This window comes from Taeniopygia guttata, chromosome 6, assembly GCF_048771995.1.
Source record: "Taeniopygia guttata chromosome 6, bTaeGut7.mat, whole genome shotgun sequence".
NCBI classification, from domain to species: domain Eukaryota; kingdom Metazoa; phylum Chordata; class Aves; order Passeriformes; family Estrildidae; genus Taeniopygia; species Taeniopygia guttata.
In genome coordinates, this window is record NC_133031.1 from 34,590,948 (window position 1) to 34,609,904 (window position 18,957).

General features: G+C 42.4%; 1 protein-coding gene across 3 annotated transcripts in view; it reads left to right on the forward strand.

The window, feature by feature from the left end:
* Nucleotides 1-18,957, forward strand: part of DOCK1 (dedicator of cytokinesis 1) — a 262,398-nt gene that overhangs the window by 148,056 nt on the left and 95,385 nt on the right. For all 3 annotated transcript variants that reach the window (XM_030276610.4, XM_030276611.4, XM_041717195.2), the window contains exon 29: nt 799-893. In XM_030276610.4, the coding sequence (XP_030132470.2) occupies nt 799-893 (95 nt within the window). The remainder of the gene's footprint in view (nt 1-798; nt 894-18,957) is intronic.

An 18,957-nucleotide genomic window follows, 5' to 3' on the forward strand; every position in this document is an offset into this window, starting at 1 on the left:
CAGATTCCCAAGTTGTAGGAGATGATTTACATTGTAAAGTACACAAAGTTTCTGGTCCAAAGAACTGTGTATTTATAGCTATGTAGAAATAAATTGGTTTATGCTGTTAAATTAACTGTTCTTAGGCAGTTTTTTACTTGCAGAAGCAATTCCTGCTGCTCCCTTTAGGGAGGGTCCCTCCCAGTTTTGGGATGTCCAAATCATTTTTGTCCCTCTGCCCCAGGTGGAGGTGATGATTTGAGCTGGAACATGTTTTTATTTTAATACATAAATAATCTGTATTTCTGGAGAATATCCATGAAGGGAGGGATTATTCATCACCTGACTCTAAGGAGTATTTTTATTGCAATCCTGAGTTAAATCAATGTTTAGCTTTTTTTTTCCTCTTTCCATGAACCAATGTGCTTTTATCAATTTCCCAAGAGTGTGTCATGACAGCTGTGTCACAATACATGGAGGAACTGGGAGGTTTTGTCCATAGTATAGAAAAAAAAGATGTTTTTTCCAGCAGAAACTCCTTCTGGATAACCGGTGAACCAGTGCTTGGCCTTGATGAATCTCATTGGTTGCATAAATGTGGGATTTCTGTTGTTATAATTTCGGAAACGGAATTATTGTAGGATTTATGGGCATCATGTATAAATGTGCTTGAGTAGGATTTTGGTCTGTTTCTAATGAAAAACAGCTTTTGGAGGAGGCAGAACACAAAGACCCCTTTGGAGTGCGGTCATCAATAACTGCCACCATCCCTTGGCGCTGCTCGGTCCAATTGTCTCCAAATATTATCTCTTCTTTCAGGATTTCCTGATGGAGACATTCATCATGTTCAAGAACCTCATAGGGAAGAACGTCTACCCCTTCGACTGGGTGATCATGAACATGATGCAGAACAAGTGAGTACAGAGGGAAAAGCTCCAGAGCTCTCCTGAGCCCCAGCTCAGCTCCGGCACAGCTCAGTCGCAGCTCTGTCGCAGCTCCAGTGCAGCTCCAGCGCAGCTCTGGGGTTGCTTGGAAGCAGCAGCTGCAGCCAGCCTGCCCTGCCTTCTCCTCCTTCTCCCATGCAAAGAGTCACTGCAAAATTGCCTCTGGAGGAGCGTTGCAGTGGCCTGGTTTGGGCTCTTGGAGTCCACCTAAAACTGAGGGTGACATCAGTGTGAAAACCTGGATTTTGGAGCTAATGCAGGTGCAGTAAAATTCTATCCATATCTTAAAGTAATTCAGTTTATTCTTTGGAGGGTGAATTGCATGTTTTGCGTATGACCTCAGATTAGGTGGTGTTGTATGGAGTTGTATGTCCAGGAATGTTTTCATTGGTGTGACAAGAAGAATTAAGGGAGCTTTTAAATCCAAAATCCATCACCCCAGTAATGTAGAGAGAGGCTGAAAATGTTCCTAATGCTCATTTTTTCCCCAATAATTGCAGTTCTGTCATTATTTAGCATTCCTTTGTGCAGTGTTTTATTCTGGTGACATTTTATTAAGTGTGTCAAATGCTTTTATATGTACTGAGATGAAAGTATAAGGGAAAAACATTATATTTACCAGTTGCCTGGAGAAATCTCTTCTGCATTTACTGGAAGCTACCATGGCTGTAAAGTTGTCAGCGTTTCCATATAAAATCCTGACCCACAGCTCCTGCTCTCCTTATAAAAATGCACCATAACTTTAATCTTGGCTTCTGAAGTCTCCTTAACACCCTAATAAAATCTGTTCTGAATAAAAAGGAGTCAGGAGATTGAGCCATCTTTGGGTTCTTCCTGCTGGTTTGGAATGCTTGAGGAGAACCTGATGTTTGAAATAAGGAGCCCTTTGAGGGCTGATGAGGAACATCTGAAACTCTTTGGATTTATTTCTTTCTTTATTAATTTTGAGTGCCCAAGGCCAGGTTGGACACTGGGGTTGGGAGCAGCTGGGACAGGGGAAGGTGTCCCTGTCATGTCAGGGGTGGCACTGGGTGGGATTTAAGGTCTCTCCCAACCCAAACCAGGCTGGAATTGTGTTCTCTACACATTATTGCCAGGTGACCTCTCAGTGTTCACTTGGGTAGGGATTTCACCTTGGGTTTTATTTGGCACTGTGAAATTCTGGCCAAACAAATGAAAGAGCAAAGGTACAAAAAGAACCTTTCCCTGCCCGTGTTTTTTTTTTCCTTAAAGCACAAAGGGATCATTCCCTCAGGCAGTTCCTCATGGAAAATTTGGAACAATACAAAGCACGATGGTTCACAGTCAGGACAGAGACTTGGAATTTTTATCCTTAAAAATAGTCTTGTCTTTATCCCATGCTGAACATGAAGTCCTGAGGAAGCAGAAATGGGTTGTGTTGATGGTCTTTGATTCTTCCTGACTTGCCTCAGTGCCTGTAGAGTATCTGAGTAGTATTTAAAGTTAAAAACAAAAATATTTCCCAGTCTTTTTAGTGTTGAAGAGTATCCTCAGCTGTCCTAAGGGGGTGTTTCATCCCTAATTCCCTCATTCTTTCATTCCCATTGCACCAGCTCCTTTGGAGAGTCTCAGTTGATTTCCATGTTTTTCATTATTCCTGTTGGAGTTAACATGGTTTCCAAAGCTGCACTGTAAAATACCTTGTTTTGTCCATCTGCTCCATTTATTTCCACCCTTATAAAGTTTTATTGAAGAAAACCAGATGAAATTTAAGAACAAATTTTGTCTTTTAAAGCTGTGGCATCCCCTCCATAGAAATAACTCCAAATGTGCAATTTTGTCTCATTTCTGAAAGCACCTCCTTGGGCAGTTTCTGTGCCATGAGCCAAATCAAGGGAACTAAATTTTAAATGTATCAATTATTTAATTTTTTTCCTGCATGGAATGAATCTGGTAGTCTGAAGCAATGGGGAAAATAATAAAAATAGCTGGAAAATCGAGTTCTAATTCCTCTTTTAGACCAGTTCTTTAGTAGGTTTCCCCAAAAGCTCCTCTCCATGCAGTGCTTTGATTCCAGATTAAAATGCTCTGGATTAAGCAGTGACTTCAAATATTCTGGATGAGATAAAATTTGTAGCCATGGAGGAAGAGAGGAAATGGAGAAATGCATGTGAATGACTGGATTACAGGAAATATTTGCAAATGTAACTTAAGTTCAAATTTAGTATTGTATTTTCTTACTTCCACCAGTGGAATAAATAGATAGAAATATATATTTTATATATATATATATCATATATAGAGAAAAATTCTGCACACTAAATAGTAACAGAAATTTGGTGGAATTGCCACCAGTGTGTCCAAGGGGGAATTGGTTTGCAGGTGGCTAATTAGCATTTTGGGGGTAAAATAATTAATTCTGGGGGTAAAAGAAGAGAAAATTCAAACCGATTAAGTGGCTTTTCCTTTCACTTCTAAATTTTGGTCCAGATCAGCCCCTGGTTTACTGTAAACAACAATATCCAAGGAAAGGAGATGAAAAAAGAAAAAAACCACTGAGGGATGAGAGAGATGGATAAGGGACCATTAAAACTTTTGAAACAGCTGGAAATTACTTATAACCCCTTTTAGGATACTTGTCCTCCTTAAAATTCCAGCTGTTATAGGGTTTGTCTGTGCCCACATTTTCAGGAAATTCAAGCCACAATATCTGTATTTAACAGTTTTAAGCAATCAGGGAGTTTTCCTGTGTTTCTAGACAGGGCTGGGAAGTGCTTTGGAGGCAGATTCTTCATTCCAGGAAAGCACACACGAGGAGTTGGAGCTGTAAAAGCAGTTACAAAAAAAGGCAAAAAAAGGGGTTTTGTGATTTTGTCTTGTTTCCATTTCCCCCATCGAAACCGTGTTTCAAAATGATTCCGAAATGTTTTAGAAATTGTTTTTAACTTTTGTCAGAAGCTGACAAGCTAAACTTAGGTTCCTCCTAAACACATAACTCAGAACATGAAAGCAATTCCTCCCTACGGTTCCGAAAATGAAAATAATTTAGTCTTTGGTCTTACTTTTGGCATTTGAGACAATTCAGTTCCTTTGGTAAGACTTTATGATATATTAATTTGTAACTGCTACTTTCATCTGCAGCTGTGCCAGTGGAAGCTGAGTTGCCTGTGAAAAAGGAATCTGATGTTTGCTGTTCTATTTTTTGTTTCTAATGTCCACATTTACATAAAATACCTGTTTGTTTTGCCTTTTGAAGTCGGAGAGAAAGGGATGAGATGTTCTCAGTGAAAATGAGGTTTCTTGTCTCTGTTGTTGTTTTTTTTTTTTCCAGAGGAAATAGATCTGGCCAGGGGAGGGAATCTGGAGGGTGTTACCCGCTGTGTCAGGGAGGGTTAGGCTGGAGAAGTTTCTTCCCAAAGGATGATTGGGCACTGGAAAAGCTCCTCAGGGAATTGTCACAGCCCCAAACTCTGCTCAGCAGCAACAGAAATATTCCTGTATTCTGGCCCCTGTTCCCAACAGAAATCCAAACCAACACTCCACACCTTCCATGAAGAAAATGCCCTCAACCCCACCCAAACCCAGCCCACCAGCCCAGAATCTCAATGAATTTTCTCTGTGAAAAGCCCAAAAAAAAACCTTGCAAAGAAGAGAACAAATGACGGGGGAGCCGCTCAGGATAAACATGTCCTGGAATGTTTATTTTTGGAGCTTCCAGGGAAATGTAGGCAGTTCTGCTGCCTGGTTGTCATAGCAGTACCTGTCAGATCCGTGCTGTGCTCTCAGAATTACCTCCAGTGCTGTTTGTGGCCATCCATCAGCACTGGGCAAACCCTGACGTGCCTCAGGAGCCGCAGCAACTTCTGCTCAACTCGGGACCTGAGTTCATCCTTCCTGACAAGTCCCCCAAAACCACCCTCAAATCTGGGGTTAGCTCATGGCAATTTGGCTTAATGGCCATATTGTGCTGGGTTTGAGGCAGGCTTATGGAAACAAAAGCAGGATGGTTTTAATAAATGTATGAAAATAGGCTCTTTGCACTTACATAATTGACCAGTCAAGTTGCATCCATCAGATGAGTGCAAGTGCAAAAGCTCTGATTTAAAATCCATCCTGAGCTCCTGCAGGATGAGGGGTAGTTTTCATAACAGGGGAAAAAGAGGCCAGAAGGATGGCAGAGATTCTGGATTGCACCCCAGTTTCACAGCCTATCAGGTGTTATTAAATCTTTGGGACTGGGGTGAAGGGAGCAGAAAAAAGCTTTGAAATCATCATTTCGTTTCCCAAATCCCTTTGTGGGTTCAAGTCTGTGTTAATTCCATGTTCAAAGACATTATTCATGGCCTTAAATTGCTCCAGGGGAGATTTAGATTTAGATTTAGATTTAGGGAAAACTCTTTCATGGAAAGGGTTGTCAAGCACTCCCTCGGGAAGTGGTGGTGTCCCCATCCCTGGAAGTGTTCCAAAAACATCTGGAACAAGGTGGGTTGAAGGACTCAATGACCTTAAAGGTTTTTTACCAACCTTAAAAGATTTTAAAGGTTTTTTTACCAACCTTAACCACTCAATGATGGATGATACTTGAAAATCCAAGTTTATTACTGGGAACCTGGTCACTTAAATATTTCCTCAAGTGGAATAAGGTAACTGGTTTACATTTCCAAACTGCAACTGTGATGAAAGAAGTGTTTGAAATGCAATTTTGTTTTAGGAGGCCAAGGGATGCATTGTTTCAAGAAGAGTTTGAACAGTACAAAATGCTTGGATTAGAAGGAATTGCTGCTACTTTTCCTGACTATTAATGCATTTCTTACAGGACTCTGTGCTTACTTAGAAAGTTTAAGAGTCCAGACATGCAGCTTGAACAATCGAATAATTTAATTCAGGGCTGGAATGCAATAAGACTTCAAATGGGAACAATTTTGTTTTTCTTTAGTGCTGAATATTTCTCTGTATAGAAAAGCCTACCACTATTTCCCATGTATAGACCAAGGATAACAATTTTCAAAGCTTGGAACTTTATTAGGAATCAGCTCTCAAAATGAACCTTTGTGCCCCAAAGTTTGCTCTTCATCTGGGAATAAAAGACACAAATGCACGTTGATAAATCTTCCTTAATTTCAGTACATGGAGGGATTCTTTTTGCTGTCCATAAAACCTCATTGCATAATGTACTGACCTTTTCAGGAAAGGCCTTGCAGGATTTTTGCTTTAGCATTGTACCTGTCAAATTAACTGCACCTGGGAGGAAAATGAATGTACTTGACTGTCTTTGAAATAACAGGGTATTTTCTTATTCAAAGAGCTGAGATTCCTTGAAGGAATATTCTTCAGCAGGTGCTCTTTTCCCTTGATGGTTTCCACCCCAGAGCAGGTGGTTTTCTCCCAGCCTTGGGAGTTAAAAATGTCCCTGGCATTGGTGAAATATTGATAATGGTTTGGTTGTGAGAACTGATGAGCAGATGTGGCAGCCCTCTGGATTTCATTATCTGGTTTTCTCCTTAATTTCTGTAATCTGTGATCATTTGTGATGGAAAAGTCATGGAAGGAGAGCAGCAGGGTTAGGTGGGATTTTGGGAAGGAATTATTCCCTGGGAGGGTGGGGAGGGTCTGGGATGGAATTCCCAGAGCAGCTGGGGCTGCCCCTGGGTCCCTGGAAGTGTCCAAAGCCAGGCTGGATGGGTCTTGCAGCAGCCTGGGACAGTGGGAGGTGTCCCTGCCCTGGCAGGAGTGGGAATGGGATGGGATTTAAAATCTTTCCAACCCAAACCAGTCTGGGATTCTGAGGAGCACCTGGTGAAGCTGCCAATATTGAGATGTGTGAGGTGTCCCAGCCCTCCCAAATCCATCTGCTCCTTTTTTGAGCACTCCTTCCATCTCTTTGGGTCATGATTAATCCCTCCTGGGGTCTAGAGGTGGAATAATGATTTTCAGCACTAAAATAATTACCTTGTTGGTCATAATTGTATTTTCTTAATTATGGTTTTTGTGTGTTCAGAGCCATCTTGGGTTTTGGGGAAGATTTCCTGCAGCAAGGTGGGCTTGGACTGGTGACCTTGTCCAACATCCACTGTGATGCTGCTGTTTTTTGGATTTTATTATTGTGCTTCCCTTGACAAAGACATTTTCCTGTCCCTAAAGGTGGGTGGGATTTGGTGTCCTGCCAGGAATGGAGATCTCAGAAAAAACCAGGAGAAGGCTGTTGCAGTGCTCTAAAGCACAACTTGCTTTTAACTTTGCTTCCAAAATATCACTGAGGAGCATTAGCTCCACTTTTATTGCTTAGCAGCAACCCCGTGACACTTCAACTTTGTTTTGCTGCAAGAAAATTCCAGTGAATTGGAAGCAAGGAGCTGTGTGTTAGGGAGCAGCTCTTCCTGCATGAGGAAGAAGCACAGAGGGATAAAATCATCCCAACTGCTGCTGTTCTTGAGTTCAAGGGGAAAAAGGTGAACAGAGGGTTTTTCAGAGTTTGGTTTTTTTTTTTTTCATCTTTTCTTCTGTTAAAAGAAGAAATTTTTGCTGCTCTTGGCACCCTGCAAAGTTTTAGGTGGTGAGGCAGCGCTGAGATTTAGACCTGGAAAATTCCTGAGCATGAGCTGGATGTCCTCCTTGGAGTGGGGACAAACTTGAATCCCTCAAAACCTTTTGAATGCTCCGTGTGTCTTACAGAGCTGGGGAATATAAGGAATCTGTGGGTTTATCATAGAATTGTTGAGGCTGGGGAAGAGCTCTGAGGTTAGAGTCCAGCAGCACCACCTCATCCCCAAATAATGCATCCACACATTTTTTTGAACATTTCCAGGAATGGGGTCTCCACCACTGCCCTTTCCATGAAGAAATTGTCTCTAATATCCAACCTAGACTTGAGGCTATTTCCTCTCATCCTGTCACTATTATTTAGAATAATCTCTCATCCAGGGGACATCCCATGTTAGTGCTGTGGCTTTTCCATGGGTTTTTCACAGGGAATCACAGGTGGGAGTGGCTACTCTCCCAAACACCAGTTTGCCCTGCTGGTTGTCCCCCGGTGTGTTTTACCTGCTCTAAAGTCACCAGCAGTTGAGAGGCACCTCCCAGTCTGTCATTTCCCAGGCTGGCTAAGAAATGGGATATTTTAAGGAAAAATAGGGCACAGGATCTTCACACAGAGAAAGAGGCAGCATAGCTCAACTGCTGCACTAAGAAAATGCAAGAGAATGTTAAAAATGTCTTTTTGTTCCTAACTTTTTGGAACCATCACCCACATGATGCTATGGATGTCTGGTTTCTTTTGTTTTTAATGAGATCCTTGGAAAGCCAACTCATTTTTTTGGCTACTTGCCCTCTTTTTTTTCCCAACTTGCATCTTGACAGTGTTGAGAACTGCTGGGTTTAACACATTGTTTTGGAAGAAAGCTGTAAGAGGTTATTAGCCTGTGTGTCGTGGTAATTCTCTGCTAAGAGCTGACTGGGACCTGAAGGAGTCTTGCCAAAGTAATTTCAATTGGAACACAATGATTCCAATATTATTTTCCCTTCTGGAATCTGAACCTGGGTTGACATTAAGGTACTTTGGGATGATTGTACTCAGAAGCTTTTTTAGCAGCCAATATCTTTATCAGTTTGGGTTTTATGATGCTTTTTAATCAAATTAAGGAAGAAGAATTCAATATATTGTGCCATAAATGATGATAATAATGTTGTTACATGTTTTTGGTTTTTGCTTTGTGCTCTAATTACTTCAGGAGTAGCAGAAACCCTTGGCAGGTTACATTTCCTCAGACAGATCCTTAGTGTAAACCTTCCTTTAATTTAAAGTTTTCTTACAATTTCCTAATTACAACTGAAAAAACCCTTAGCTGTCATTTTAAATTTCACATTTTATCTTATGATTCTAATGTTCTTTTCTCCACTGCTGCCTGAACCCACTCCAGAGGCCCTGGTGAGTAGATACTCAAAGTTTAGATCTCTCTAAGATGAGCTCATGAACATTTGAATTCACATTATTGTACCAGTGTGGGTGTTTGGGATGAAGCTGCATCCAAGTATTTTATTTCTCATTTCATGGAGCTTTGGGGACTTTTCCTGCTTTATCCTGCTTTTCCTGGCTCCTCACAGCCAGTTTTGGTGCCGGGAGCAGCACATTCCTTGGGACCACCCAGAGGAGATGTGCTCTGTAGGTTCCCACAGGAAAAATGATCCCTGGGACACGTAACCAAAACCAAGACTGTGAAAACGGTGATGGTGATTTGGGATTTCCCTTTGGTGGTGGGAATCCAAAGACCGTGGAGCATCCTGGTGGCACGTGGGGACACGGGTCCGTGGTGGCTTTGGAATGCCAGGTTGGACCTGATGGTCTTAGAGGGCTTTCCCAACCTAAATAATTGGAAGGGAAAAGCATTCTACCTTAGCACCCAAACCCACCTGGATGTGCTATTGCAGTTTTTAACTGGAATTCTGGTGCCCTGAGTGCTCATTTTGTGCACAGTGAACCCCCCAGGAGGGGTGCACATCACAGCCCCAAATATGAACGTTCTGGGATGTTTTTAGCACAGGACTTAAGGCATGAACACGATGTGGGAACACTTGGTGCTTATAAAAGCAGCAGAGTGAAGGAGCTAATTAAATTAAGCTGAAGGTGTTAAATCCCAAAGCAGGGCTCCATTTTTACCAAGTCAAAGCTAACACCACGTGATGTTTATTTTTAACAGGCAAGTGTAGCAACTTTCACTTTGAATCATTCTTTTTCCACATCAGCATCATTTGATTACTACCATTGCCCAGTTAAAAATACCCAGGCAGTGAAGGATGGGCTGCTTTTTCACACTCGGGGTTTATTCATCTTTTCCAGTATTGTAAAAAACCCCAATGTTTCAGTCTTGAAAAGTAACAAAAAACGGTTGGTTGGATGTTATTTTCAGGCTTAAATGCATTTTTGGCTGTGAGTGTGAAATTCAGATTTCTGTAATGAGCTTTCTTTGGGCTGGACCATCAATGAGTGACTTCAGGATTTTCAGCACTTAGAGCAGCTTGACTAAACAGAGATATTGTACATACTATAAAATAAATATTGTACATACTATAAAATAGCACTTTGCTCTTAATGTATTACTTTTTAAATGATTCACAAGAGTAATGTCCAACCCAGTTATTAATTTAATACAATCTGGGTAAAATATGCCTAAAACCCTGCTTGCTCTTACCCTGCCAACACGTTCCTTTTCTGAATTTTCATCTTTTTCAATGACCGACAATGGTGCAGCATTTTGGCTTCTGAGAGCAGCAGCCTTGATGCTTAAAAAGCCAGCGAGGCCTTTTCTGGGGTTATTAAATTTTAGGATCAGAAATATTTCATGAACATATTCTAGAAAACAAGCTTTTACAGTTGGAGTATGAGAAACCACAGCCACTATAGGAAGAACTGGAGTTTTGTTTTTTTCAAACAAGAAGGAAATTATTCATGCTCTGGCATAACAGATGGGTGATTGTAGGGCAGGAAATGTTTAAAGCATATTTAGGAAGAAAAGAGGTGTCAGATCATTGGCTATCACCAGTTTCAAGGTTTATATCACTGAATATAAGCACTGAAAAGTTATCTGCTCTCTCTCAGTACATTGCAGGCAGAGCTTGAGCTCAGCCTTTCTTGATGGATGTTTTTCCTTTTCCATCAGAAGTGTTACAGGAAAGCAGGCATTTGCAGGTAGTAAAACAGAGATATTTCTAGATCTTGGGATGAACAGGCTGAACTGAGAAGGAAAATTCATGATTTTTTAACATTAACCAAAATGAGAGCATCTTTAGGATATGGGTGATGGATATTGATTATCAATGGTGTTAGGAAATATCCATCCTGAGGCACACACTTTGCCTTGAGTGGCTGAACTTTAAACTTCCAGTATGTTTTTCATTTGGGATGTTCAAAGCAATAACACGAAAGATATTAAAAGCAAACATTTTCCTTCTTAAAATTCCTTGTACATAAACATTCACCAAAGGCCTGTTGAGCTGCAAAGAGAATTTACTGTCAGTGTGTTCATGGATCTGTTTGGATTTGCTCTGCCAGGGGCAGGAGCTTTGCTCCCTCAGCTTTTTCAGATTTGTTTTGTCCTGGATGTGTGGGAAGGGCACCTTCCATCTTCCTCTGAGCCTGTCTGTGTTCCCAGGCACTCTGGAAATGCCTTTGCTGTTCCTGCTCTGACCTTCCCCACCCCTGCCTGGCTTCAGCTTCCCCAATCCCTTGTCTGGAGGCTGGGGAGAGCTCCCACCTGCCCTTCGTGGGAGTTGTTTGCTGCTTGCCAGCAACTCCAGGAAAAGGAAAAAATAATCATTATGGCTGCTGCAGAAGGTGGGAAAATTCATTTCTCAGGTCACTGTGGTTATCAGTGGTGTGAGAAGTTTCTCTCTCTCTGCAAGTGGCTTTAAGAGAGAAGGAGCTGGAATGGAGCACCTGATCCCATGTCTGCTCCAATTCCCTTTGGAGCTCCTGGGTGACAGAGCCACCTCTCCATAACCCATCCACTCCTGCCCTGGCTCAGTTTGAGAGGCTTTGGGTGATTTAGTTGGCTTGGGCAATTAAAACACCTGGTTTAATTGCTGGCTCAGGTGTCCCCTGGCTGCCTGCAGCTGGTGCAGAGCCAGCACTAAAGCTTGGCCTGGTGGAAACGTGGGATGCAGGTGCAGCAGCACTTTGGGAATGCACAGGGCAGGAGGAGTCTTCTGGAACGTGAGCAATGAAATGCATCACTGCATGGAGTGAGGCAGCTTACCCTCACAAACTCTGGGAATTGTGGCATTGAGTCCAGCAGATGGGCTCCTGCAGAGTCATCCTTCACTGGGATGGATGGGGGATGGATGGATGGATGGATGGAGGGAGGGATGGATGGATGATGGATGGATGATGGATGGATGGATGGATGGATGGATGGATGGATGGAGGGAGGGATGGATGGATGATGGATGGATGATGGATGGATGGATGGATGATGGATGGATGGATGGATGGATGGATGGATGGATGGATGGATGGATGGATGGATGGATGATGAATGGATGGATGGATGGATGGATGGATGGATGGATGATGGATGGATGATGGATGGATGGATGGATGATGGATGGATGGAGGGATGGATGGATGATGGATGGATGGATGGAGGGAGGGAGGGATGGATGACGGATGGATGGATGAGGAATGGAAGGATGGATGGATGGATGATGGATGGATGATGGATGGGGGATGGATGGATGGATGGATGGATGGATGGATGATGGATGGATGGATGGATGGATGGATGATGGATGGATGGATGGGGGATGGATGGATGGAGGGATGGATGGATGGAGGGATGGATGGATGGATGGATGGATGGATGGATGGATGGATGGATGATGGATGGATGGATGATGGATGGATGATGGATGGATGGATGGATGGATGGATGGATGGATGGATGGATGGATGGACAGATGGACAGACAAACTGCACAGGAAACAGGGAAGGCTTCAACAGTTGTATTTCCCCCCCATCCTCCAATTTTTAATTTAATTTCTTCTTTTCACACCTTCTGTGTGATAATGTATTTTGGTTCCTATCACAGTCAGAGGAACAGTGATTCTGTGTTAACAAAAACATCACCTTTATGACATTCTTTGTTTCTTAATGCTGGAATTTTCCTTCTGAGGGCTCAGGCACTCCCTGGGTTTGTTCCTCTCTGTGTTTGACTTTTAAAATGTAATTACTTTGTATGATTTGCCTGTAGCTGGCCCAATCACGTCTGCACTATGTGAGGTATAACAAAAGTACTCAAAAAAAAGATGCAGGAGAAGATAATGATGATTTTCTGACAGTTCCCTGATAAAGATGTACAAACAGAAACATTTCTGGGATTAATTTCAGTTGAATGTTTGCGTCAGTGAGGTTTTTAAGGGAGGTGTGATACTAGGATGGCTTTGTGAGGATTCACTCTCCTTCCCACACTTGTTGTCTCATGTTCTTCCTTCTGGACTGTTTTGCATCTTCTCATGCAGAAACCACGTTTCATTTTTCAAAATCAAAGTGAAATTGCCAACTGTCAAAACCAAACATACTGTCTGTAAGTTCTTGAACACAGATTAACTTTTTATTTGTCAGACTATTTTTGACAACGTGCTCCTTCCACAACCACTTCAGTCGTGTTTCCTCAAGGAAAACGAGGACAAAGTTTTCTTAAGGAAAAATATTTCCATCTTTGAGGTATGAATCACAGTTATTACCTTATATTTGGTGTCATGTTGGGCTGTACTTTCCTGTTTTGGTGCAGCCTCTAGCACTTTTTAGGCTTTGAGATGTGCATTCAGCACTTGCCAGTGTTTGTGTCTCTGAAAATAATATTTCATAGCCAGAGTTTTCTGTTCTTCTTAAACCTGTACTTTTCAGTGTTTTTGACAGAATTTAAGGATTTTAGGTTCTTTAATAATGATTCTTTGTCTTTTCCAGTTTGTCCAAAGCTCCAGAGCCTCTTTTTCCCTCACTTTGTTCTGACGCTGCTGAGGGAGCAGTGGGGCCTTGGTGCTCCTTGAGGGACGTGTTCTTGGCCCTTCTGGAATGTCTTTTGAACATTGGATATGGAATATAGCATGGAATTACAGGATTCCATGCTGGAAGGGCATCTCAAGGATCATCTGGTGCCATGTTCCTTGGGAAGAGCATAGAGAAAAGCTCAGGAAGGGAGTTTGGTTCTCCTTGGGGAGCACGTGCTCAGCTCTGCTGTGATTGTCTCTTGGTGAGAGGATTCTCATTCTGCAGAACCCCAGGATGGTGCATCCCATTCCACCCTGCCATGGCAGGGACCCCTTCCATTATCTCAGGCTGCTCCAAGCTCCATCCAGCCTGGCCTTGGGCACTGCCAGGGATCCAGGGGCAGCTCTGGATCCCAGCCCCTCCCCACCCTCCTAGGGAACAATTCCTTCCCAAAATCCCATCTAACCCTGCCCTCTGGTAGTTTCTATTCCTCCTTGTCCTGTCACTCCAGTTCCTGTGAAATTGTCCCTCTCTGGTTTCCTTGGAGTCCCTTTAGTTCCTGGAAGGTGCTGTGAGGTCTCCACTCCACCTTTTCTTCTCCAGGCTGACCAGTCCCAGCTCTCCCAGCCTGTCTCCATAGAGGAGGTGCTCCATACCCTGCATCAACTTTGTGGCCTCCTGGGGACTTGCTCCAACAGTTCCATGCCCTCCTTGTGTTGAGGACTCTGCAGCACTCCAGATAAGAATCCATTGGTTAATTTTCTCTGTTTTAATTTACTATTTTCTAATGAAAAAAAATCCACCATTGTAGTAAATTCTTGCCTCTCGATTGCAGAGGGTGGAAATCCCCCTCTCTGCTTTGCTGCTCACAACTCAGGTTTAGCAAACAGGAATCCCAAGCAAGGATTAGAAAACCCGAGGGAGTTGTGAGATGGTCACCAACCAGCCAGGGGTGAGGCAGGGTTTGAAATTCTCTGTGTTGATCTTTAAAAGGCCCTTGCACTCTTTGCTGTGTGTTCTGGGTGTTCTGCAGCCTCACCCAGGGCTTGTCAAACACCCCTGGAAGGAGGCAGTTGGCTTAATTAAAGCAGATCAATGTTTTTACAGCTTCCTATAGTTTAGTTTCTGACAAGACAACTGACAAGAAGAAATGAGGAGTTTATGAAAGACTCATGAAAAATTTATGCTGGCATATGAGATTTATTCATCCAGCATAGAAAGTGTGCTTTAAATTCTGACATCAGAGCTGCTAATAGGAAATTTGGAAATAGACTAAAACTGTTGATTGTTTTGTGTGAATATGCAAATTCCACACAGGATTTCCATCCTGTGCTGTGTTTCGTATTTCACAGAACCGTGGAATGGTTTGCATAGGGAGGGACCATAAAGATATTCACGTTTCACCCCCTGCCATGGGTCTGGGCACTTTCCACTGTCCCAGGCTGCTCCAGCCTGGCCTTGGGCACTGCCAGGGATCCAGGAGCAGCCACAGCTGCTCTGGGCACCTGTGCCAGGGCCTCCCCACCCTCACAGGGAATAATTTTTCCCCAAAATCCCATAGAAATCTACTTTCCTTCTGCTTAATGCCATTTTCCTTTGTCCCATCAATGCAGTAGTTCTTGGACTTCTAGCTTAGAACTGAGATTGTTTCTTTGTTAGTCAGGATTTCAAACTTATTATTTGCATTAGTCAAAACTCATGCAATAAAACCCCTTAGAAGAAAACTGGAGTATTGCCAATGACAAATTTACATCAAATCCTTCAACATTAGATCTTAAAAAAAACCCAAAAAACCCTCAACCCAACACTCACGTGCATTTCTGAAAAAAAATTGGTTTAGATATTTACTTTTTAAGCTTTGCTGAGCACTTTCTGGATATTATCTTCACAAAGCAGAACTTGGTGTGTGGACGTACGAGTCCACAGGGAAAATAACAGCATTTTGCTCAGTCTCATTTCAGCTCGACTGTTGCATTAATTTCCTTTATAACTTCTGACATCTGTAGCATGAATTGCTAATTTGTTTGGTCTGAAACTTGGTAGGAAATAACGACTCCACTGAAGCCAGAGTGCAAAACCACTGTTGCATTCAGCGTTTTTTGCCGTGGTTCTCCTGACGTGACCGACTTCTCCATTTTGTGCTTAACCTGGATTTGATTGAAATTTGTAAACTTTGCCCGTACATGGAGTTTTGTATCAGAGCTCGCTGTTCTCTCTGCTGTAAAATATCTAATCCCTTCTACTTACATGTTTCTGTTAAAGCTGTTCCCTTGTTCTGACATGGAAATCCTCCCTGTACGAGTGTGATGGATGAAACGCAGCACTCGCCTTGATTTAACATGGGGAGAGGTTTGTTAGAGCTGATAAATGGAAAGGGGTTGATTTAAGACACCCTGGAGTGGGTTTTAGGCAGAGATGTGGGTGTGGGATGAGCAGAACTGCTCCAAGACTCGCTGATCATGGAAATTAATCTCCAGATCTCAGCTCAGTTCAGTCTGTCAGAGGCGTCCCACAGCAAGCACATGGCGTGAGAAACGATGCACCACAATTAACCTGAGATGGGCAGCTCCAGATGAGACCAGGCTGAGTGGCACGTGAGCTTTTTCCAAGTTTTTCAGTTGAAAATTGTCAGAATCTGAGGTATTGATGATTCTGAGATTGCAGAAAGTCTCTGTCTTTCAGCCCCACTGCCAAAGCAGAAGCCATAATTGGTCTGTGCTGGTTTCAAGGTTGTTTATTCTGTTTATCTCTAACATGTTCTGCTGCCCTGCCGCAGCTCTGTCCTGCAGGGCAGCGTGTGGGGCTCTGCCCTCAGTGGGATGGTACAAACATTAAATACCACAAACTACCTGTGCTGGATTTACAATAACGTGCCAATATCTGTCACCTACGTTGGACAGTGTGTCCCCAGCCTGAACCAACAGAAAAATGCCAACACCACAGTGAAACATGGAGGGCATGAAGAAGGAGAAAAAGGACAAGGCACACCCAATTTCCTCCATCTTGTCCCCTTTGGATCCCTAATCTAGAATCCTAAAATTTTACTTTTGCACCCGTGCCACACTTAATTATTACTGATATCAAACACTCAGAGCGTGTAATTCATCCTGTAAGATTGAAAACTCTTTTCCATGGGCAGAGATCACAGCCAGTGTCTCTGGGGGCTCTGTCCAGGGGGGTTCCTGACCCCTGCCAGGGTCCCAGACCTGCCAGGGCAGCCAGAGGGATGCTCTGGACTCCCACAAAATTCTGGAAGTGCTGGACTGTATTTTGTGGATAGATATGATAAATAGCAAATAAATGCTGTTAAAGTTTGATGGGTGCCAAGGGCAGGTTCTTGTGCAGTAGAAGAGATTCGCTGGGTTAAGGAATAGGTTCTGTCAGGAGCTTTAGGCTGCAGAGGAACAATCCTGAAAAAGTATTTAAAAAACAAAAAAATATGTACATGGTTTGGTTTCTTTATGCTTTGAGAGAAAACTACCATGTAAAGGTTTCATCTGGTGTTGCTCTCTGGTTTTGTATCACTAAGTTTGCTGCAGCAATTAGGAAATTCAGGGTGAAGGATGCACTTAGGATGCACGAACAGCAGAAAAATAAGTTTTCTAGTGCTGCTCACTGTTTGTCCACTGGAACATAAATAGCCATTTAAATGTGTTACTGATCATTGTGTGGATCTAAATTTCCCTACACAAAATCTTCAGATGTCACTGAGAATAATTTGACTTCTTTTGGTTTTTTTGCTTGTTTGCTTGTTTGGCTTTTTTTTTTTTTTTGTGAGTTTTTTTCCGGTTTATTCTTTCTTTGTTTTTTTCCCCCCTCTGGATATTGATTAATTGCTTGTGGTTTGATTAATGTATGTATTTATTTACTCCCTGAATGCTGCATTTCGGCTGTTGAGTGCATGAGCAAACTGCTCATGGTACAGTCAGAGAATCCCAGGATGGTTTGGGTTGGAAGGACCTTAAATCCTCTCTCATTCCATTCCCTGCCAAGGGCAGGGACACTTCCACTATCCCAGGTTGTTCAACACCCCATCCAAGCTATGATCCTACAATGGTCCTAATTTTTTATTAACTTTTATAACACACAAAAAAGAAAAAAATTAAGAATTAAATGGTGTTTACCCATTTTTCCCCCTCCATGCCCAGTTTTTATTTAATTAATCTCTATGTGCTGGTTACACAGACTTAAATTTCAAACTTAAATTTATGGGATGTTGTTACCCCACCATGTAAGTCTTTCGATCTGAAATTAATAGGATAATTAAAGTGTCATGTTTATGCAAATTACTGGACACAAAGTGCAGCTCATTCCCTCAATCCAGGGCAGCAACACCTGGAGTCTGCACTTTGGCTATTCACACCTGAGCCAGGGCAGCTCTGAGATTAAAAGAAAAGAGGAAATGAAACCCAGGTTTTCAAAAGAGTGAATGGATTTTGTGCTAGATGTCCTTCTATATGGATCTTTGGAGGAGGAAAAAATGTGGTTTTTCCTTGCTCTGTGAAAAGCTCCAAACATTTTTTGCACAAGTTGTTTTTTATCCTATTTTAAATTCATTTCCCAGTTACAAAAGATGGTGCAAGTGAATAATTTCATGCTTTTTTCTTTTATATCAGTAACTCAGTGTAAATACTTCTCTTTTTTCGTAATGAGATTTTGGTGAGTTATTGATGGGAAAGAAATATAAAAAGTAGCACAAAGTTCTGCTGAAAAAGTTTAAAAAGAAAAAAGAAGCAACAACTTGTAAAACTTGCTCATCTCTGCAAGGATTTATGTCTGCACATACCTGAGCCAGTATTTAGGAACTTTGCTTGAAGGCTGCCAAAGAATCCAGTAGAAATGTAGGAAAATTCTCAAGGAATCAGATCCCCCCATGCAAATTCACCGGGTTAAGAAGGATGTGATTTGTGAAGGTTTTAAATTTTAACCTGTTTTTTTGGTTGGGTTTTTTTTTTTTTGAGTTCCTCAGTCCATTTTGGAGACTGAATTATAGGAAGGATAAGAAAGGGACAGATTTAATGTCAGAATTCAGGTACTCCAAGGCACAAACCTGGAGAATTTATAGTTCAGGCGTCAGGAGGGATGCCAGCAGTAAAGCCACGGTGATGTCAAGCAAGCAGCCAACGTTTGAAATGTGGTGCAGCTCATTTTGGGCCGTGCTGCAGGCTCTGACAGACACAGGCTTCCAAAAAATGGGCATAAATTGTCCCCACAGATGTTGCCTTTGGGCCCAGGGGCTGCTGCAAGGGGATGTGATGTGGTAAATGTTGGAAAAAGGGTTTGTAGCTCGATTTGGGGGCTCTCCCAGGAGATCTGAGCGGTTTTCTTACCAGAGGTGGGGTCAGTGCCCATCCTGGATGCAAGTGATACAAAAATAAACACCAGGGTGATATTTCCTGATATTATTGAGACCTAGGGAAGAATTTATTGGTCCTGAAGTCTCCTGACATGGGGCAGCCAGGTTGGGGTTGGGCTCTGCTCACAGGGAGCAGGGACAGGACAAGAGGAAACAGCTTCAGACTGTTCCAGAGGAGGGTCAGGTTGGATATTTGGGAAAATTTCTTCACAGAAAGGGGCTGTAAAATGTTGGAA